General features: G+C 35.2%; 1 protein-coding gene across 10 annotated transcripts in view; it reads left to right on the plus strand.

Moving 5' to 3' along the window:
- KDM6A (lysine demethylase 6A) overlaps positions 1–24265 on the plus strand; it is a 202579-nt gene that overhangs the window by 97811 nt on the left and 80503 nt on the right. For all 10 annotated transcript variants that reach the window (XM_032331483.1, XM_032331484.1, XM_032331486.1 and 7 more), the window contains exons 5-7: positions 862–920; positions 10203–10323; positions 21824–21878. In XM_032331483.1, the coding sequence (XP_032187374.1) occupies positions 862–920; positions 10203–10323; positions 21824–21878 (235 nt within the window). The remainder of the gene's footprint in view (positions 1–861; positions 921–10202; positions 10324–21823; positions 21879–24265) is intronic.

The raw sequence follows: 24265 nt of genomic DNA on the forward strand, positions 1-24265 counted from the left end.
CTTATGTACTGGCAAAACATGTATTAGATACTCAAACATTTGCCCTTTTTGAATAAACGGTGTATAGCTAGCTAGTTCCTATTTGGAGGCTAGAGGTCAGAATGAGTCTGAATAAGCATCTTTATGTTTTGTACTACAAAAGGAATCACTGATGCTAGTTTACTTTTTTTTTTTTTTTTTTTAAAGTTTTATATTTTAGAGAGAGAGAACAGGCACAGTGGTGTAGGGAGAGAAGTCTCAAGCAGACTCCCTGCTGAGCGGAGAGCCTGGGACCCTGAGATGGTGACCAGAGCCAAAATCAAGAGTTGGGCACCTAACCAACTGAGCCACCCAGGCGCCCCAGGAATCACTGATGTTAAAGCTCCAAATGTAAATGGCTAGGTGTCATTTTAGCATTTTTTTTTTTAAACCACTAAAATTTGTTTTAAGTTTATATTGTGCATTTCCTTGAATTGTAAATACCTTCCTGGCAGCACTGAACAGAAAATTAAATCTAGTTAAAGAAACAACCAGAGAAAAAATACAGATGCAAGCAAGAGAGACTAGGATAGCATAATCCAAACATTTTCTTATTCCTGAGTAATAGATTTTTATTTCAGATGTGTCCATGGAATTCTGATAGATTTTTTATTTCAGGGCAGGTTTGATTAAAAGAAACGAGAGAATCTTCCAAGTTGGATTGTGTGCCATCTGCTGACTCATCACTGTTATTCTGGTGTTCCAAAAATATATTGTAATATATTGTAATGCAGGATGGTTTTAATAACTTAAAAATATCTTTGATACACTATTTTATAATAACATCATATGCATTCGACTCAAATGGTTTTCTTAAAAGTTTCTTTTTTCTTTTATTTACAGAATGCTGCCTTTTTATATGGTCTTGGTTTGGTCTACTTCCATTACAATGCATTTCAGTGGTAAGTTGACACAAAACTGGTTAACTCCAGTTATTTCTAGTAAGTGGCTTGTTTTGTTTAATATTGTATGTGTATGTATAATAAATACAAAATATTTTAATGTCACTAAGCCTCTGGTTTTCAGTACTCTCTTGAATTGATTAGATTGTTCCTTCAGAGGTGTTGACCCACTTTAGATTGTTAGAGTTGTATGCGTTCCGAAAAGAATATCATACGAGATTCTGATTTAAGAAGGCTTAGATTGGAAAGCTTTTGGAATTTCTCAGTCATTCATTATGGACCAGTGGTCCCCAGATTTTTTGAACTGGAGAATGACTGTCTCAAGGTCTGTAGGTAAATTATCTTTGATGACCAGTATGTTTACCTTTTTCAGACTTTTAGACAAGATTGGCTGTCCCCCTACCCCTGTATATATGCACATGCATACTAGTATTTTCCAATTTCCAGTAACTAGGCACCAAATTACAAGCTCTCAGTTCTCTCATTTATGAAATAGGAGTAATGGTACTACCTTCAGAGTCAGAGATTATGATAGGAGTATATAAGAATTTATGAACTATAAAATGTAGGGCCCTGTTGTTAATGGCCTTTGCCCCTTTGTTGTTTTTCTTGTTTAGGAGACAAGATAATAGTGTTCTCCAATGGAAATAACATAGAATTTGAGTTGGAAGATAGGTATTCTGGTCTCAGCGCTGTCACTTAATTTGATCTTGAGTTAAATAGACCCCCTAGGTCTGTTTCTGTGTGTGTGTGTATGTGTGCGAGAGGATTTTTTTTTAAGCTCAGTGTAGTCACTTGCCTTTTCTACTTCACAGAGTTTTGATGATGAGATGAGATAATGTATATTTTGTAAACCATAGAGCCCATTTTTTGGGGGGAAGCATATCTAATTTTGTCAGAGTCCCTTCTGTTCTCCTTAATTTTAACCTGAGTGAATGCTGTGAGAGTCCAAAGCAAGGTTTTGACCAAAGGTTATAACCCTGTCATACATGTACCTGTTGGGCACCCTGGGTATTTATTGCAGAGCTTTTAATTATGTATTGGCAGTGATTCAGTATGGTTTCCCTTAAGATGAAAATGTAGACATGGATGACTTTTCCTATACTCTTTTTCTTCCCTCTTCGCTTTTCATTCTATTGAGTTTTGATCATCTGTGGAAGCACTGCATTGTTAGAGAATACCTGTGTGTGTATATATAGAGTATTGTAATCATTCAGATCACTCATTTTGTTTATAAACTTTATAAAACTTTAATTGGTCTTTATAAAAGAAGTTTTATAATTTCTTTCTCTTGAATTACCCTTTACTGTAGGGCAATCCTAAACTTAAGCCTCCTAACCTCATGTCCAGTGCCTCATATTTAAAACCAAGGATACATTACAAATGTTTTAAAATAGTCTTAGTTTCTTGAAGATCCTATTCATAGAATACACAGTTTATAACCAGAAGTGTTCTTAGAGGTAACTTAGTTTATTCCCTTAATTTTGTAGATGACGAAAGCAAGGTGAATATTACATAACTGTTTAGTGGCACAAGTGAGATTATGCTTCAGATTCCCCAATTTAATTTTTGTTGTTGTTGTTGTTGTTGTACTCTGACCCCAGGTTTGAAGATTGACAGTTATTTTTTTAATCAGTCTTCACATTTGTTCTCCTGGGCACATTGGTACATTCTTTGTGGCTAGCCAGAAGTAATTTAGGTAAAACCTGGGGCAAGGAACTCTACAGTTTAGGAATAGACATGTATACCACACACCAGCCATTTTTCATCTACCTGTGATAACATATGAGCTCCCTATAGATTGAAGATACAGACATAAAATCAGTAATGAAACCATCAGCAGTTCAAAAGTGGGTTACTTTCCTAAGTACGTGACCATGTCAACTCAGGAGATTTGTAGCTGTGGAACATTATATCATATGACCCCTTATCTGTATATAATTTTTTATCCTTCAATTGACCTAAGAAATGAAACTGCATGATATAAGGACAGTGCAATGTCTGAATTAACAAGTGCCTTCTGGTCTGTCGATCCTGTCCTGGTCACCACCATTTTCTCACGTCTTAAGTTTCACCTCTAGCTGCTTCCTAAAATGACATATTTCACACCCTATCTGAATCCATCCTAGCTGTGTGCTTCCTCTCTTGCTGGTCAGATGTTTTTTGTGCCCCATCCTTTAACTTACTTTGCTATTTTTTGAACAGGCGGAGAATTAGAAAACATGGAGTAGTTCTTGCTTCATGAGTTTCAGAATACAGCCTTAAGTGTTAGGAATGTCCTGTGTTTGTGTTTTATTTTGTTTTGTTTATAAGTAGCTGTTAATTGCTGGGATCAAGCATTTTTCTCTCCCTGAAATTATTTACATGAAATTTTGGGATATGTTGAAAAAATATTTCTAGAGGAGAGGGTGTTACACCCTTTTTTGTATTGTTAGCTGTAAGGATCTGCCTAGGATGTCTCAGAATGTTTTATCCTTAGTCGTTTCAGTAAACTTCAGTACTTAGTAATGGTGTCTGTTGGCATTTGCTAGGTTAATAAGTATTTGGTGGTAATGTGTACGATCAACGTGTGTTGGGGTTGGTGATGGTGACTTAATATTATTGAGAACAGTTTTATTAAGTATAGTTTTATCTGTTAACTTGTTTGCCTTGTTTCTTGCCATATTCTGCCCATTGTTTCTGTTGGAGTTGATTTTATTGGTTAGCTTCTAGATCAGTTGTTACTGGTTAGTTTTCCCACTTTTCGGTTATATTCTCTTCTTAGAGGAGCCCCTGTCAGAAAGTAGTAGAGCACCTACAACATCCTCATTGGACTGAGGATGCTTATTCAGTTTTACTATTGATTCTACTCTTTGTCGTGGGAGCAGAGTTAAGAAAGATGTCCAGAAGGGGAAAGACAGAGAAGCACAAAGTATGAATAAATGGCTTTATAAAGCCATTCCTTTACAGGTGCGTGAATGCACACCTATGCCTTCCCTTGTTCTTGCTCTTGAAGGGGAAAATTGCTTGAGGGTACCTTGAACTGAGTGAGAAACTCATATCCTTGGGTGAGAAGAATTGAAATACATACAGTACTAAATTAATATAGCTTATAGCCATACTTCTAAATATCTCCATCTAAAAATTCTTATCAAGCCTCTTTCTGACCTGCAGCCTTTTATATTCCCGTTGATCAGTATCAGAAGGGTCTTACAGTGGCAATCTAAGAGATACATAATTCTGTGCTAGAGGCATAGGATTTTGGAAATTAAGCTCCCAAATGTAACTGAGAGGCCTGTTAAGGAAATATAGTGATTATTGTTGACATTAAAAAGGGTTAGCGAAGTGAAGTGGAGGTGAGATTAGAAACATAGAAGTATTAACACATCACAAGTGAAGTTTTTTTAGGATTAATTCCTTAAGCACTGTACCAATCACAACTGTTCTTAAAAGTGGAGGAATATCGGGGCGCCTGGGTGGCTCAGTGGGTTAAAGCCTCTGCCTTCGGCTCAGGTCATGATCCCAGGGTCCTGGGATCGAGCCCCGCATCGGGCTCTCTGCTCAGCGGGGAGCCTGCTTCCTCTCTGCCTGCCTCTCTGCCTACCTGCGATCTCTGTCAGATAAATCAATAGAGTCTATATTTTTAAAAAAGCTGTATTTATTTTAAAAAAAAAAGTGGAGGAATATCTATTCTCCATTGTGGTTACTACTTTGGGTGCAAATAAACCTAATGTCTTTGGGATACTACCATTGATCCTGAGGCTTGTCTAGCATGGAGTCTGGCAGAAACTTAATATTTAATAAATATTTTTGAGCTATCATAATACAAAGTAATGTTCTTAGATGAAGAGCTTAAGTATATAGTTCCATTAAAATGAAACAGTTCATGTTAACATGTGGTGTCTATTATGTACACTTCTGTTTTGACAAAACTAGCGTTTAACTAAGGCAGTTCTGGTAGTTAATGCTTACCAGTGATACATAGATTGCCAGAGAGAATTTGGAAGGGCTTGGACTAATTAAGCTTCAGGGAAATTATGGATAAAAACATAGATCTTTGCAAGAGGAGAAGGAAAAAAGGTCTCCCACTGTCTGAGGTGATGAAAAGACTGGCTAAAGAGGGAAAAAAAAAAAAAAAGCCATGAAGTAACATATTAGCACATGACAAGGTGAAGAACTTTTGTGTGGTATTTCTAATTTAGCCTCACATTTAAGATCCTCTCTGGTTCAGCCTCAAATAATCCTTCCAGCTTACTATTCCCCTAAATATATTCTTTGTGTCAGTCACACTGTATTAACATTTCCCTAGAAACGAATTGAGCATTTTTTTAACCTATGTAACTATGTGCCATTTACTATGTTTGGTCTGGCTTCTCTTAACCATCCCCATCTTTAAAAATCCTGCCTTGTCTGTCTCTCTGATTACCTCATCAAATCTTTGGTTTGTCTCATTTAAAAGGAACCTCTACATTTTATAATATCTATGTGTGGAAGTATTTATCTGTTGGGTGCATACATGTTATTACTGATTTAGAGTTAGAATATTCTCCCTTTTATTAGTACAGAATTTTGTGGTATTAGACCGTATATCCCTTCAGATATTCCTGAGGGAAATTTCCAGACTCAGCTTTATTAGCCTTAGAAAAGTTAAAAGTTTTATTATGTCTCTTTCCAAATGTACTGAAACTGTTCTAGGGATGTTTAGTTAATAACATTATTTTTACTATAGTTTGGTAAAGTCCTTAGGAAGCATTTTCTTTTTTAATGACTTTTAGAAACAAAAAGTGCATATTGCTATGCATAATTATCATTGGCATTTATTCTCAAAATCTAAAAATGTAGTGTTTATATCACCAAAATTATTGCTAGGGAATATGCTTTAATATTTGAAAAGTATAAACATAGTATCGTGAAAATATTTTATAATTTTGGGTAGCCATTTTAAATGTTCTGAAATTCTGTGTCATCAGAATACTGAGGTCAGCAGAATTTATATGTCTTGGTGTTTTTAGTCTAGTTTGTGGTGCAGAGATCATGCTTTGGCTACATGAAGTTTGGTGAGGTAAGAATGTGGTAAAATGACCAAAATTAGAATGTAGTCTGAAGGATAACTGTTTCCTCCACATACTCCCTGTCTCTGTCTCTGTCTCTGACTCTCTCTCTCTCACACATACACACACACACACACACACTCCTTTTTCCTTTTTTCCCCTATAGTGGGGAAAAACTGAGGAAGCACACAGGAAAGATAGGTAAAAAGCTTAGAAAAGGAAATGAAAATGAACCTAGATATATTTTGTTAGATGCCAAGAGGTCAGTAAATAGACTATGGAGCATTGCTGTTTCCTGCTCTCAGGAGAAGCCCAGTCAACCAACTATCAAAGTGATGGCATTAGTAAACATCTATTAAACTTAACTGTTTTCTTTATTGGACAACTAAAGATAAAAGGGAAGTGTGGACCTCAAGGAAACCACTTGGAAAAACTGGTGATAGTATACAACTGTATAGAGAAAAAAGTGATTTGATTATACAGTGGACCTAACTACTGATTAACACTAAGTGAAACATAGTTGGTGTTGAGTTTGGGTGGTCAGTCTTTTAGGTAATAGTGGATGTAGGGTGAAGTAGAAGAATGAAAATATTTCAGATCAGGAGACCATCCTGAGGAGAAGACGTGAAGTCAAGAGGGCCAGTATTTGTGTAAAGAAATTCCTGTAATAAGCCAGGTCACAGCTGAGGAAGAACAGTGTTAGATCATAGCTGAGAATAGAATTGAATGGGTACTAGGTACTGCTCACAGACCTTAAATGCTACATGGAGATTTGACTTAGAGAGTATCATGGTTAGTAGGCAATTATAGGAGGCTCATGTTTGAGGAAACATGGATAAGTGAGAGCAGAGCAAGGGTGTCCTTAAAGAGCCTATCCATTTCAATAATCTAGTAATGCAAGGTATTGAATTTGAGGAAAGTTTTGAAACAACAACAAGAACTTGATCATTCAATATATATTGGTTCCCTGGTGGTCTAGTGGTTAGGATTCGGCGCTCTCTCAATATATATTGGTCATACCATCTCATGGGCACTTTAAAATTATTTATTTATTTATTTATTTATTTATTTATTTATTTGAGAGAGCATGCGAGTGAACCAAAGTGGGGGTGTGGGGGAGAGAAGAGTCTTTTTGTTGTTGTTGTTAAAAATTTTTATTTATTTGTCAGAGAGAGAGTACAAGCAAAGGGGGTGGCAGGCAGAGCGAGAAGCAGGAGGATCCCTGCTGCGCAGGGAGCACAATGTGGGACTCAATTCTGGGACCCTGGGATCATGACCCCTGCTGAAGGCAGACACTTAACCAGCTGAGCCACCCAGGCATCCTGAGAAGGGAGAGGCTTAAGCAGACTCCAGGCTGAGTGCAGAGCCTGATGCAGGGCTCAGTCCCACAACTCTGAGATCACAGACTGAGCCAAAATCAAGAGTCGGACGCTTAGCCAGCTATGCCACCGAAGCGCCCCTCATGGGTAGTTTTTTTTTTTTTTTTTTTTTTTAAAGATTTTTTTTTTATTTATTTATCTGACAGAGGGATCGAGAGAGCACTAGCAGGGGGACAATGGGGAGAGAGAGGGAGAAGCAGACTCCCTGCCCGAGCAGAGAGCCAGATGCAGAGCTCGATCCCAGGACCATGGGATCATGACCTGAGCCGAAGGCAGATGCCTAACCATTTGAGCCACCCAGGCGCCCCCCCTTCATGGGTAGTTTTAATAGTCCTTAAAGAATAAGCACAGGGTAGCCTGAACTAGCATGTTGGAACATGTGTTTTTGCTTATAGGTTTTTTTTTTTTTTTTAAATTTCTAGTGCGTTAACATACATAGAAAACTTGTTAAAGTAAACTAATGTTTCTTTGCACTTATGTGACATTGTGAACTAAGTGCATAAGATGTCTGCACCAAAGGTACCTATAGAGTAAAACACCTCTACAAATTTAGGGATTCAGAGAAAAGGCCAGAAATAGAAAATAAGATGGATTAGGAAATAATTTCTCCCGAGGGCTTGCTACTGATGCTCTGTGTTGTCCTTACTGCTTTTCTCACATGCCCTTCCTTAGACAGTTTTTCTTTAACTTCTTTTTTTCCTCCTTTATTTCTTTTCTTTGCTGTCTTTCACTTCCCTCCTTTTTCTTTCATACCTTTGATTCAGGCCTGCCTGGGTTTTTTATTGGCACATGTGGACATTGCTTAGTTTTGACCATTCCACAAGAAGAGTTATCTGACCCATCTTATAAATTAAGGTTCATTAGGATTTTATGAAGTATTACCCTCAATTTTTATTATTATAAAATATAACATACTTAAAAATGTATAAACAGAAGTATACATCTTAACATGTTATATATAAAATTAGGTCAAGGAATTAAAAATTGCCTTTTAGCCCAAAAGCTTCCCCCAAACTCCTGCATACCCTTTCCCAATTGTATCCTGGTTTTTTTTTTGTTTTTTTTTTTTAAGATTTTATTTATTTATTTGACAAAGAGACACAGCGAGAGAGGGAACACAAGCAGGGGGAGTGGGAGGAGAAGCAGCGTGCCTGCAGAGCAGGGAGCCCGATGTGGAACTCTATCCCAAGACACTGGGATCGTGACCTGAGCCACCCTGGTGCTCCTATCCTGTTTTAATTGGCCTCATTTACAGCTGCAGTTGTTCTCTTCCTAACCTTTTATGTGCTGAGCCCCACCCCCCAATAATTGCCTGTTTTGTTAGAAGGTGGTAGCACTAGTCATGACCAGGAGAACAATAGAGGCTGAACTGTACCTCCTCCTATGAGAAAGCTTTGAGAAAAGTACAAAGAAAATGTCTTAAAAACACGCAGATGTGTATTTTGAAGTCTGAGAGAAATAGAAAGCTGCCTTTGAATAAGAATGGTAATTTACACCAATTCTTTTCTGTCAGGTCTTTGGCTCCCCTCTTCTACCTGTACACATCAGATAATAAAACACATATACACCCATCCATTTAAAAAGTGATCTAACACATAGATCCCAGCCTCCTCTTCAGGAAGTAGTATTTTACCAGATATAAAAGTATCTGATGCCAGACCTATTGCACCCACCCTCACAATAAACATTACTCTTTAGAATCCTTAATTTTATAATAACCATGTACATAGACCCACACAATTTTTTTCGGAAATAGATAATGCATGAATCAAAATAAAGTTACTTAAAGGACATCAGGGATATTGTGCTCTGTTTTGTGGTATAATATTATGAACTTTTTATATAAAAGATTGACTTTTTAGAATCCTCTAAGATTCTAAATAGCCACCTTAAGATAAGTAGAGGCAGGGAATAGTTGATAAAAAGCTTTGTGAAGAATATATTAGCTGGTACTTGGGATAAGCCTTAATTAAATATTGTAGAGAGATTTAAAATGCTCAACTTACTGTTACATCTGTTATTACAATTTTCAAAATTCAAAGTAGACATTTTTCCTTGTCATGATTTTAATTTTTTAGTAAGTAGTATATCTACATGATCAAATTAAGGTGTATAAAAATGTATTCAGTGAAAAGTGTTCTTTCCTTATGCTGTATTTGCTCTACTTGTAATCAAGACCATTTATAAAAGTTAAATTGTGAATTTGGGGTGAAAATAGGACGATAGACCAATGGAAAGTGATAGATGATAAGAGAACCCAGAAACAAACCTACATAAATATGGACATTTAATTTAGGACAAAGTGGCACTGCAGAGCTGTGGTAAGGATGGTCTTTACTACAAATGATGCAGGGGCTCTTGGATATTTGTATGGAAAAAATGAAATCTGAATTCACACCATATAAAGAATAAGGTACACATGGATTATAAATCTAAATATGAAAGATAAAAGTTTTAAATGAACACTTATTCTTATAGATTAGACTAGAAACAGTATTAATCTTTCCGCTTTAAAAAACAAAACTATAACTATCTGTCCTACCTCTGTTTCCCCTAGGAAATTCCAGAAACAATGAAATCAGCTATTTAAACTGAGAATTTTATTAAGCCATAAAATATTATTTGAATAATTGTGATTATACATGCATCTGATCTTTCTTTTCCCTTTATATTATATTAGGTGATATACATTCAGTTATATAAAAGACCCAGGTGCCACTGCCCAGTCTTTTTTTTTTTTTTTAATAATATAGTCACGTAAAAGAAATTTTCTTTAAAACCGTATTGCATAAAGCAGAAGTTTTACTGTGCTACCAAGCAAAAATTCATGCAATGTTAAAAAGTTAAGATATCTTATGTCTATATTCTTTCAGGGCAATTAAAGCATTTCAGGAGGTGCTTTATGTTGATCCCAGCTTTTGTCGAGCCAAGGAAATTCATTTACGACTTGGGCTTATGTTCAAAGTGAATACAGACTATGAGTCTAGTTTAAAGGTAGGTTTTTGGGTTTTTTCCAAGATACAATGTTTTACTTTGTGGATTTTTGTGGGGATGGGTTGTTGTTAAATATTAGAGCATTGAGAAATGTTGGAATTTATACTCATACTTCAAAAGAAAATTTGAAAATTTAGGTGAAAGAACTGTTTTATTAGCTGTGAACCAGAAGATACACAAGATTGGATTTCAGGGTACAAAGTAGTTACGATCCTAAGACATAGGTAACTGATGATACCCTTTCTTTCTTTCTTTCTTTCTTTCTTTCTTTCTTTCTTCCTTTCTTTCCTTTCTTTCTTTTCTTTCTTTTCTTTTCATTTCTTTTCTTTCTTTCTTTCTTTCTTTCTTTCTTTCTTTCTTTCTTTCTTTCTTTCTTTCTTTCTTTCTTTCTTAGTTTTAATTGAAGTTTGTCATCAGGACAAACTTGAAGGTTTCAATCTCAGTTTGGACATCTAAATCAATCCACTATAAGTGATTGGCCAGCATAGAGTTCAGGTCCAGCTGCGTAATGGTGCTGTGTCTGTGATCCCATCCTGGCCTATTTATTTACATGGGTCTCCCCAGAAATCTGTTGACCTCTACCATCTACCAGTAGGGCACATCTCATATATCTAAATTATTAAAATATATTCTCTGCAAGTCATTTGAATTGCCGGTTTGTGAATATAAACATTGTTAGGAAAAGATAATACATTGTTGGTTAAATATTTTACTTACTATGGAAATATGATATTTTTCTTTTTTTTTTTTTTAATTGAGTTTCTTGTGCTGTCTGTGCCATCACTTTAGGTCTTTCTGAGCTTTGGAAAATAGTGCTTTCCTGTGCAATGAAAGCATTGCCTTTTGAAGGATTAGAAGTTCTAGGAAAAAGTTTAAGTTCTTGTGGATTTAGGAGTATAATGGTTGCTATGTTCTAAATATCTCCATTGCAGATTATCTTGATCCTGAAGGGCAGGGAGGGAGATAAAGAATGGTAAAGAGACTTTACAGTAGGTTGTAATTTGAATTCGCTACTAAGGTACTATTGAAGGTTTTTTAAAAACTGTATTGTTCTAGAGCTTTAAAGTAGACAGTTACGAACCTACTGTTTCTGTCTTTCATGGGTTCAGTGCTGATGATAAGAAAGAGTGTTTTACAACCCAAAACACTAAAACAAGTAGATTGTGAAGTATTTTGATTACACAGTTGTCAAAGGTAAGTGCAGTTTGAGGAATTGGCGCCAAGGTAAAATTAGGTAGTGTGGAAAGTAAAAGGATGCCTGGAAATAGCCGGATTTCTTCAAATATAGAGCAGCACTTCTCCCACAGTGGACCCTTGAACAACATGGGGGTTATGGGCATCAACCCCAGCCCCCAAGTAGAAAATTCGTGTGTCAGGATTCCTCATCAATGTAACTACTGATAATCTACTGTTGATTGGAAGCCTCACCTGTACCCTAGAGTTGCTTAACACATACTGTACATATATATCAGGTACTGAATTCTTAAAATGAAGCAAGCTAGAGAAAAGGAAATGTTACTAAGAAAATCATAAGGAAGGGAAAATACATTTGTGGGGAAAAAAAAAACAAACCCATAAAAAGCAAACCTGTATATAAGTGGGCCCATGGAGTTCAAAACCTGTGTTCAAGAGTCAACTGTATACTGTGGGATGTGAGTGGATTTGAAATGGAAAATATGCCACCTTGCATATTTTAACCTCCTCTTGGACATTCACAGTATACATTAGCTAAGAGATTCTTAAAATGTCTAATAATACAAAATAAATTTATTTGATCATTTTATAATATTGTCACAATATAACTATTATATGTGGCATACATGTTTTTGATAGCAGCTTGGGTAAACCATGTTGCTCAGGAAATATATTTGAGTGGAAAAGATAATCACATAATGTCCCATGTTATAGAATTTGGCTGTCTGAACATCAGTAGTGTCTTACAGAATTCTGTGGATGCGGAAGCTCTTGTTCCCAAGAAGGTGGCGATAACTTAAAAATGTTTTTTAATTGAGGGAAACAGTGTTGGACAGTGTTCCTACTCCATTGAGTTGAAAGTGTTCCTGCTTACTCAGGTTCAATAGAGACTTCATGTGTACACTTCTGTTCAGGCATCAAGGCTAACAAACCTTCAAGTCTTAGCAATTTTAGCAGAATTGTTTTAAGTACAGTCTTCTTGTTAAAATATTTGATAATCATCCTGATCTTTATTTCATTTATGTGAACAGAGAAAAGAATTTTAGGAGTCCTTCCTATTTCTCTTCCCCATAATGAGAAGGTTGCCTTTGATCTTTACCTCATTTTGACATTGGGGTTTTGTTTGTTTGTTTGTTTGTTTTTAAGACTTCTCTCTCTAGTGTTCCCTGTTTCCAAAAGAAGAATTTTAGGCATCATCATTTTCAGTCAAGGAAGAGGTATTTTAGTATAGTATTCTAAGTGCTTATCATTTAATGCAAATGAAGGTAGGAATCAGAAGGAGTGATTTGTCCCTCCCCTTAGTTGGCCTCCACTTTTCCTAAAGTGGACTGGCTAGTACTTTAGTTTCATATGGATGGATGTGGAACCTCTGGTGACTTTTCCACTACTAAAGCTGTTTCCTAGAAGCACGTTTCTTGGTATAGATAACCAGAAACTTTAGAGACTACCAACTGAAGCTGATTAAAATAACAGTAAAAAAGTAGCTTGTGTAATGTGAAGTGTAAACTTCAGGATTGGTTGATTCAGCTGATACAAGGTTTCATCAGGGATTCATTTTCTTCTCTGTTCTGTGTTGGCTTATTCTGAAACCTGGTTGCCAGGTACAATCAAAGTGAAATGTAGAAAACCCTAAAAAGCCCACCAAAGAACTATTAGAAATAATAAATGAATTCAGTAAAGTCAAAGGATACAGTCAAAGTGAGATGATTCATTTTTCATGTCTCATATAGAAGGATATTATAGAGTAGTGGTGTAGGTGCTTAGAATAGTGCTGGCATATGATAAGTTCTCAGTAAATATTTGATCATTCATGTCATAAAGGAGAAAGATCCTGAGTTCCTGTTGTTGTCTTCGAGAATACTTCTCTCTTCATCTCATTGGCCAGAAATGGGCCATTGGCCATTCTCTATTGATTCCTTGTCAAAGATGTGGTTGCTCTTAGACCATTTAAGCCCAGTTTTGGAGCAGGGCTCAATTTCCTGAATGCACTGGTCTTGTCTGATGGAGGAGTGAGGGGTGGATAAAAAGAGTATTTTGGTGTGGGCTGGTATGGGCAGTCTGTCCATTATAGATCAGGTCTTCTCCACCTCATTTTCTTTCACTACCCTTGAAGAGGAATATAGCATATACAGGTTCTCAATGATAAAATAAAATGCAGTTTATTTTTGTAATAGATTTCTTATTTTCATCTACTACAGGAAATGGATTTCAGGGCCTCCTGTTTTGTTTTTATCCCTGGTAATAACTTTTTTTTTTTTTTTTTTTTTTTTTTTTAACCAAAATGTATCTCTGAAACAGATTCATTCTGTTTTGGTACTATGTAAACAGCTCTCAGAGCAAGCAAATTTGGTTTTAAAATTTGACCGTACCATAGGACTAATTGCGTGACCTTGGGCAAGATGCTTAATTCTTTTGAACCTCTTTGAGTCTGTAGTACTGGAGTAACCATCCCCACTCTACAGCATTGTTGTAAAGATTAAATTTATAGACATAGATACGTATGCATACATCCACACATATATACATACATATATATAGATATATGAAAGTATCTGACAAGATTTTTTAGCCCCCTCTTTTTTAGTCCCCAGTTTGTCTATATCTAAAACTCCTCAATTTGGGACCAGTGTAGATACATTTGTGAAATCCATTTGCCCATCCTAGAATTTAATACTTGTATTTTTGCTACTCTGCCCATCCTCAGAAATGTGAAGTTATTGCCCAACTTACTTTTCAAAGATACGGCTTTACTTTTCCATTATATTGGCCAATAAGGATTTCATGTTTAGTGAGTCGTAGGAGTATCAATTCTTAATTTATTAACTAGTTTAATATTATCTGAACCAGAGTCCATTCCAGGGTGACATTTCTACATGGTGTTTGTTGTTTTTCTTCCCTGCTTGAGATAATATGCCCCCTAGGTGGGTTCGGTTGCCTCTTGAACACCATATAATTAATTCAGAATTTTATTTCATTACTTTCTAATGGTGTTAATGATAATTGCTTACATTTGTTGCGTATTTGTGGCAGTGTATGATCATTACTTCAATAAAAGTACACTAATTTTGACAAATGGTTTTATATAATGCCTCTGATTTTCACATCCTGACAGACTCTTAATTATTTCCTTCATGTGAAGGAAGGAAATGCAAAATAAGATGTAATAGCAGTTTTTTGGTCGTTAATGCCAGTGTATCTATTTAATTTAATGAAGATTATTTAGAAATTCTCCCTAATATTTACATATTTAAGTTTCCCTAGACTGTGTCAACATTGGAACTTTTTTGGTTTTTAAAGATAAAGAGTATGGCTTTTTAATGGGAACCTGTGGGTAATTGGCTGGATACTAGTGTAAGTTCCTTCATAATTTGGTATTTAAAGATGGTAAGTGCTGATTTGAAGTGTTGCTGTGAAAGAGGTAGGAAGACGAGAATTGCAGAGACAATGCAAAGGAAGTGGACTGAACTCAAATGAGACTTAGATGTTAGTTTGGCATTGCACCAAGTGCCGAGTATTTCTTTCTCCACACCACCCCCCCCCCCCCGAGTATTTCTTGAGTAGATAGATAAATGGAAGAGGCTATAAAAATGATAAATGCCTCAAATAGGATGGGCTGGAAAAGCTGGGGGGGGGGGGTGGCTGCTGGAAAGGCTGGTTTTATTTATCACCTTTTAACAGAATTTTTTTTTTTTTCTGGACAGAGTGGCAGTGCATATGTTTTCTCCACATGTTCCTGTTCACCAGTTCTTTCAGCTCGTCTCCCCTCTACTATTATATGTGGCATGAAACTGCTGAGTGAAATAGCATTTCCACTTTTTTTCTCTTTTTTACCTTACTTTTCTCTGGGAATTGCTTCATTTCCAGGCTTCTGATTTCATCTTAGACCCTTTATAGACTCAGGACTTTCATTGTCATATTTTTTTATGCCAAGATATTGAGGCAGAAGAGATAAGTATAGGCATGAGGACATAGATTTCCTTTTGGAAACCACTTTTGGAATCTATGAAAATGCCTCCTTTTTTTTTAAAATGTAGAATAGATGAGTCATTTAATTAAGATACTGTGAACTCTGTGTATTATAAAAATACTTGCTGAGAATTTGTATGCTATTAATTAATTTTAATCGCACCTTAAATTTCTAAAATACTTGTAATATTCTTTGTAATAGCTAAAACTTCCTTGTTGAAGTTTTACCAGCATATTTTTATTAGTTCAGGTATCTGAAGATCATGAAAGTTGCTGTTACTTCTCCATGCTTGCCCCTGCCCTATTTAGTACTTCATGGTGCTCAATAGCTTAACTCTCCTAGCTGGCATTTTGAAAATTTGAATTCTTTGGAAATTGTTTTATTTAGATAAAATTGACATATGACATTGTGTAAGTCCTAAGTGTCCAGCTTGTTGATTTGATGCATTTATATGTTGTAGTGTGATTACCACTGTAACATTAGCTGGCACCTCTATTACATCACGTAATAATTACTTCTTTTTTGTGGTGAGAACAATGAAGGTCGAGTCTCTCAGCAGCTTTGGCATTTATGATACAGTATTGTTGACTGTAATCTCTGTGCTGTGCATTAGCTCTGTAAGACTTAGTTATCTACTAGTTGCAAGTTTGTACCTTTAAACAATATCTCCTTAATTCTCACATCAGCAGTGGAACTCAGCTTACCTGAATGAAATACCACTGTTCCTTTTGGCAAAGGATGGTCATTACTGTTTACTTTGTCTTCTGTCCATTTTTACTTATTTGTGGGCAAAAATGATTGCCCTGTTTATTCCTTTTTCCTATACTCTTTAACTTGTACTTTTCCTTTTAATCTTTCCTAAATACTATTCTCTACTATGAGTTGATCTCCTAATTGGTTTATCTAGCCACCACATAATGCTTTCTCCACTTCACATTGCCTGCCCAGTTTCATTTTTCCATTTGCTACTTACTTCTGCCTTGAGTTCTAGTACATATTTAGCTTTAAGTGTGAAGCTCAAAAATGCATGTTTGAAAAGGACATGACTGCTCATAGATGTGCAGTCACCTTTCTCTGATATGGAAGAGTAAGGGTGAGTCCAGGTTTCCCTGTTCAGTTTTATCTCCTCAAATATATTTTAACTATAAGAAATCATTTCTAATCAAAATGGGTTTATTTTTGGTATTTACCCATAACTATTTAAATTTATGGTGTAAATATTTTGGTCTTCAAATGCAACTTTGTGAAACATTCAGTGTGTCTAATGCCACATTAAAAATAGAGGTTATGTTCCAAAACAACATTTTATCCCCTTTATAAAATATATATCATGTTTGCTTTGTATTTGTTACTGGTGTAAATATCAGTCTTAATTTTGATGTGAAAACAGATTGATTTTACACTGCTTGATTTTAAGAGCTTGGGAAACAAGCCATCCTGTATTCTGATCATTTTTATACACAGTATTAGACACATACTAGAACCAGTGTTTTAAAATTTCTAGTCAATTTTATACCTTTTGTAAAGCATGATAGAAATGAGTTGGGAGACTAGGTAGGACACTGTTAACAGGAAAAAAAGATGAGCAAGATCCATGGGATAAATGGGTTCTCAGTCTATGGATGGATGAATGAGAGGTAATACATTCAATAGATCATAAGGGTTAATTTATTAACTGATTCAGTGTGGAAACAAATTCCTCATTTATTGACTTAATTCATTTTTCTGTTAACTAAAGTAAGTGATAAAGTAGCAGCAGGTTTTGGGATTGGGAGGTGGAAAGACTCTGAGTGGCAGTAAGTCCTTTGGGAGTAGATTGAGATGGAAGTACCTGAGGCATGTCAGATGTTGTATAGACCGACAGAAGTCTGGAGCCATAAAGAAGGACTGTGAAAAGAAATAAGATTTTGAACATCTTCAGTATATGGTGTCTTTTCTTTTACTTCCTTGTTAAGGATACTTTTAGAGGACTCCAGATTGGAGACTTCTTTTTTAACTGAAGATTGCCAGGATCTATTAGCTATTAGTTACTGGTATGCAGTAGAGTTTCTCTTCAAAACAGTCGTAATAATCTTGTATTACAGAGAATCAGAAGAACTTGAGTTTGAGGGCTTTGAAAGAACCTCAACCAGATCAGCTTACCCAGCAGTATGACTCATAACACCCTACCAGAACTTTCTACTTCTAGTTCTGTATCTCACTTTCAGAGACCGAATCCTTGAAGTACTATCACATCCCAGGACCTTTCCCTAGTCTCATCCATTTATCATAGACTATTAGGTTTAGGAATGAAGTTGTTGGTTTTAATTCATTGTGGCAATCTGTAACAATGAAAAGGAAAAAAACCACTTGACTTGGAAGAGTACACAACCTGTCTTCCCTCTTCTTTCTTAAAATGATCCATAAAACCCTCTTTCGTAAGTGTTGTGTAAAAATAACTTGTTTCCTCAGCCTGAAGTACCTCTTTTCTTTTTTCCCTCATTTACACCCTTTGGGTTACATTATGGAATCGTCTTTTAAACTTCTAATAGAACATTCATTTCATTGAGCCGTGCATTCATTTCCATAGATGCATAGCCATAGCAGAGTGCCTGGTGTTGCCATTTTATTCCTAAAAGACTGTGTCTACACTAATTAAATAGAGACAACAGTATCGACTATACCCACCTCGTCTGCATAGTCTGAAGTAAAGTTTTGGGGAGCAAGTACACAATTTAAAAACTAAAATAGTGGCATTTAACCCTGATTGTGCATAGGAGTAACTTGTAGAAGCTTTTTTTTTGGTTTACAGGGTGTTATCCCTAGCCCACTGAGTCAGAACATCCAAGATTGAATCTCGAATCCAAACATTGCTCTAAATTTTAATAACTTATAAATTTTAATAACTTATACACACATAAGTAATTTGTTAATTACCACAAAAAAAGTTTTATCACTGCTTGTCTTCAGGATTGGGAATATAGTTGAAGGGTTCTACAATTGAAAAGATTTGTGAGATAATCACAGACTATACAGCTGGAACTCTTTTAAACAATTTGAAAAGAAAGTCTTGAAATCTCCGTTTTATGTGTTAATTACATGAATATAGATTGTCCTCCTCCAGTTAGAAATCAGGTTCCTTAATCTATATAAAGCAAAATGCTATGAAGTTATTTTGAAATATTGAACAAATCAAAAGGTGACTTTGGTAATTAAGATGTCAACAGAAATTTTTATGAATAGATCCTTTTTGTTAAATTGGACCAGAAGTGCTCTATATATAAAAAGAAAATTGCCATAACATTAAAAAATATCTTAGGTAAATCTTGCTTGGAAATTAATTTTCTGTAGAATGTTTTCTGCCTTGAGGTTTGTATATAGTCTTTGAACTGCAGAAGCCTCTACCGCATGATAACTATTCCACACGGCAGTAGTCAGTTTCATTACTGCAGTATTTCCGTGCGAGGTGCAGGTGTTTCTTAGATTCTTCTGTTGGTTTGCACGGATGGGTGCTGGATATTTTACCATGGTATTTTCAGATCTCAGGGCTGATTATTTTAATTGATAGTCATTTCTGCTGGCTTATATGTTAATAGGTATATCTATTTTACATCTGGTTTAGATATGAAAAATGAAACTCTGAGGTCATGTTCTCCCCACCCCAGTCTTTCATTTCCCTTCAGTTTATTGGAAGTGTATCATTGTTTTTCTTTTTATGGGGTAGTTTTATGTGGCTTTTCTTAGTTTCTTATACTTAGTAATTATTCTGTAAGTTCCTTCATTTTCACATGTATGTTTTTGAATATATTTCTGTTGCCAGGTAATTTTTCTATATTGTCACTGTTTGGAAATACTCAATATTTCATGATGTTGTGGATTTGAAAAGGTACATCACTGGCTTCATTGGTGCTTTTAAGATTGATTAATACTTACATATAACATGGTCCAGGTTTCATTGCAGGGCTTTGCATATTGATAGATGAAGTGTAGTCTAGGCAATTCGAATTATGCATCTCTCTGCTCTTTGTGAGATGTCTTTGTAATGGTAAAACTTAAATACTGCCATCTTGAAGTCTTTCTTTGCAGGTCAGTTTGTATCCTTTGATGGGTCAGTTAGGAAAAGTGTCTTCTCTTCTCTATGTATGCCGATGGGATAAATTAGACTCAGAAGTGTAGTACAATCTGAATGTGTGGCTACTGTGCTGCTGTTTTTGTCCAGGGGAAGGCAAGTGGTTATAAAGCAAGCTTTGCTTTCATAATGCTCACTTTTTATTTTCTTTATTGAGATAGAGTTGATACACAGTGTTATATTTGATTCAAGTATACAAATACTCAGTTAAATAGTCTGGTTTCTGTTGCTGTGATAGCACATTAAAGGGTTGTTTGAGCGTATATACAGTCTGCTTAGTAGGCCAAGGCAGAATAAATGCAGTTCTTTGTTGTTTTGTTTCTTTTTAATAAAAGCAGTTCTTAAAGTGTTCAAATGTTGGAATTTTTTTTTTTCACTTAGTCAGCCATGACAAATAAGTTTCACTTTTGTTTCGTTGACCATTGTATTTCTAGTGCCTGCATTGTCCTAAGGGCATTATAGATAACTTGACAAACATTTGGTAAATGAATTAAATATTTACTACTTAAGGGTCATAGTCATTTTGTTAGTGGTTTTCCCATTCAGAATATTACAGCCCTTAAATTTTAAAGAGTACTGCAAATGTAGGCCAGCCTCATTATGCTTGCACATAACAGACATTTGTGAAGGAATATGATAGCTACTGTGTTCATACCAAATGATTCCTTCTAACCTTCCTTTTACTTTAACACCGGTAGCTGACATTAGTTTATTTTTGTTAATTGAGGGTTCTCGTTGACCAAGTGCAGTTTTGTTCATTCTGTATTGAAATACAGTACTGAAAACTTGCTAATGATTCTTTCTCTTGATAAAGTCTTTTTCAGTTTGTCCAGTAGTTATAAAAAATACAACTATTTAGCTATTTGGATTGTGGATAGGAGTGAGCTTACTGTGGTCAATTTTTTTTTTTTAAGATTTTTATTTATTTATTTGACAGAGATCACAAGTAGGCAGAGAGGCAGGCAGAGAGAGAGAGGAGGAAGCAGGCTCCCCGATGAGCAGAGAGTCCGATGTGGGGCTCAATCCCAGGACCCTGGGATCATGACCTGAGCCAAAGGCAGAGGCTTTAACCCACTGAGCCACCCAGGTGCCCCTGTGGTCAATTTTTTGAAATGGGTTTACACTCTGGGTGGTTATTACTTTTAATGCTAAAATCTTGTAGGGACTCAGAAAATTTGAATATACATGTATGGAAATAATTTTTAGAAGAGTTCAGAGAGATGTACTTTTTTTAATCCTAAGGATTTTATACCAACTCTAGTACTTGTTTCTTTTTTTTTTCTTAGTTTATATACTAGGTTTAATGTTGATAAAGTAGATGTCAGATGTTACCCCGTGTTCTTGATTGTGATTTGTATTCTTAGAAATTAGTGTTATACATGTATTTTTTTGGTGAGGCTGATAATGATGTTATTATACATGGATATTGTAAAGTTAGTGGTTTAATATTGCCTACACAAAGAATAGTACGTGCATTCTAAAAAGATAATTATATTTCATAGATGAACGTCAGGATAGGCTATTTGATGCATTCCTGGTACTATTTCAAGTAGTTTTAAAAGGCACCAAGTACAGGGGCCCCTGGGTGGCTTAGTTGGTTAAGCATCTGCCTTCGACTAGGGTCATGAACTCAGGATTCTGGGATCAAGCCCTGGGGCAGACTCCCTGCTCAGTGGGGAGTCTGCTTCTCCTTTTCCCTCCCCCTGCTTGTTCTCTCTCCCTCTCTCTCTAACAAATAAATAAAATCTTAAAGCACCAGATAAAATGATTATTGGAGAATCAATAAGGGTAGATAGTGTTAGCCTTATATTGTCATATATTTCATTTGTTTCTGAAGTTCATGTCTCATTTTGAGATAAACAGTGGTGTTCTGACATTAATACCATTAAACTTTTTTACTTTGTTTTTAAAGTAATGATTAAGCTATTTAAACTGCTTTATAGCTGATACTGTTTACTTGAAGTTTCATAAAAACAGTTATACATAGGATAACTTGATAAAAGTTTTTAATTCTACATTCTCAGCTGTCTCAAGAAAGTAACCCAGCAGCCTGTTATCAGCAATAAATGTACAAAGTGATTCTAGTTGGTTGTCCAGTATATTTGCATAGCGTAGTTTCATGATTATGTTAAACTTTTCATACCTGAAAATTAAGACACATTTTTTTTTTTTTTTAAGACACATTTATATGACTGAATTTAGTGCACTGATTTTCTCATCTCTTCTTGCAGCATTTTCAGTTAGCTTTGGTTGACTGCAATCCCTGCACTTTGTCCAATGCTGAAAGTAAGTATTTTTAAGTAATAGTTTTCTACATGTATTCATATCACCTCATGGCAAATAGTAGTAATGATGATGATGTTGATAGTGATGCTAGTGATAAGGTCCTGTGTAATTTTTCTTCTCGAATTGTTGGATCTAACTGTATTGGTTGCCATGGCTACTTGTACAAATGGAACATGTGAGACCAATTATTGTGAAAAGCTTGTGTCTAAAATAGATATGCCAGTGAACTGCATTGTTGAATTAAAATTGTCCATACTAATGAACAAAATTGATTATTTGTGCATTAATTATATTGTAGATGAATTGGGGGATTAAAAATGGAGTTTACCAGTCTTTTAGGAAAAATGAATATGCAAAGATTCTTAAGTGATTAGCTGACTGATTCCTGCTGTGTGGTATTAAAAAAATGATTGATAATTATGAATGCATTCTTTGTTTTTTATTGTACTTTTAGTTTGAAGCGACAGTTTTCAATTAATTAAAAAGGAATGTGTGTGAAAAGCATCTTCTGCTGCAGTGGGTTGTTTGTTTTTTTTGTTGTTGTTTTTTTTGGTTTTTGTTTTTTTTTCTTTTTTCCCCCAAGCAGTTATTTTCTGCTTCTGTGTGTGTTTCTTTCCAGAAGCAGTTTGGTTTGATTATGATGTGTTTATCAATAAGTATGTGTTGGCATATTTAGTGTAAAGCAGCCAATAAAAGTTTTAAGGATATTCATTGAGTTCAAGCTGGATTTCTTTAAAACTTTCTTGAAAAATAGGTATAAAAAGTTGAATCATTCTTAATGAAAATTTCAGGTCAAAGGATTCTAGGTATTTTGCTCTGAGTGACTCATGTTCTAACACTAGAGAATGTCATTAAGTGAAAAGTAGTGTCAGTGTTAAAAATGCCTAAGAAAATGATGGAGTACATGAAAAAGGCTATAGAAATTAGGATGTAACTTGATATTACATGAATTAAGACATGGTTTGAATGAAATCATCATCTAAACCAGACCAATTATCTCTTACTTCTACTAGAGGCAGTTTTCTGAGAAAACATAAAAGATTTCTGTTTTCTTAAAATGAAACTGATCAGTGTATTGGCAGAACAAATGGTGGGAAGGTAACAAGTGCAGCAATATTTTAGTTTCCAAGATGAGATTAGATTAGAATTTAACTTACTGATAAACTTACTGAAATGTTAATTTATATTTCCTTAATTATATAGGAATGAGAAAACAGCTCCTTTTCATTTGATTGATTATATCTAGTATCTTAAAGCAAAGTCTCATAACTGACTAATATGTCAGTTTGAATGATAACTTCAGAGGGATGTTTCATAAATGTCAAACTAAATATTTTGGTAAATCCTCATCCTCACTTTATTCTGTCCTGTTGAAGTTAAATCTCAGTTGTAAGTCATTGCTCTTGCTTGAGGGGAGAGCACCTACATCTGTAGAATGAGCACCGTTGGACAGAAAACTACCTGTTGAACATGAAGAGGATGATTTGAACCATAATGAATACATCTTTAAGTTTACTCTGTCTCTATCTCTGTTGGTTGTTGAGAAAGGAAATAGGAGGGAGGGTGACCAACATCCTGTTTTTCCTAGGACTGAGGAGTTTGCCTGGTTTCAGGACTTTCTGTGCTACAAGGCTGGTTACTGTGATGGAAGGGAATGTGCTTTATTTAGAGACATTAGGCCATTATAATTCAGTTGATTTGGGTAGTTTATTTTAGGCTGTCTCTGTGTGATTACATGATAACCACAATAATGGCTGATGTCTTACAGAGCACTAACAAATGTAGACGATGTACTTTTAGCCAGGTATTATTACTATTGAAGTACCAGGCTCTTACTATCTTTGCAAAGCTTATTTCTCTTTGAATTTTTAACATCATCACCTATTTGTGCATGCCAGAGACCTTGACTGTTCTTTGAAATCTTACATATTACTTGTGATACTGCAAAGATCAGAAGGTTATAGAAAGGAAAGTAAGCTTTTAAAAAATGTCTATATGAGATATTTTTATCTTATGGCACAATTCATTGATGCAATTAAAAAGTAAGTATATATACTTACTGCTTCTAGAACTTTTTAAGAGGGGTTAATTACAGTTGGTGTTTTAAAAAGTAGAATCGTGGCGTGGTGAGACTTTATTATATGATGGCCCCTTGGGATAAAATTGTTTCCTCTAGATTTAATTAATTCTTTTAATTCTAAAAATAATGTATAATTTCTGAATAAAGTTCATTTCAGAACATTTTAAAGCAATATTTGTTAACCATTTCCTCTTCTAATTGAGACTAGCCAAGTGGAGTTTTTTCTTAGTTGTATGGTTATGTTCCACTTGAAGAGGACTTCGAAGGATTTAAATATGTAGTGGTTTTCACATTACAAAAGATGACA

Source organism: Mustela erminea, chromosome X, assembly GCF_009829155.1.
Source record: "Mustela erminea isolate mMusErm1 chromosome X, mMusErm1.Pri, whole genome shotgun sequence".
Lineage (NCBI taxonomy): Eukaryota > Metazoa > Chordata > Mammalia > Carnivora > Mustelidae > Mustela > Mustela erminea.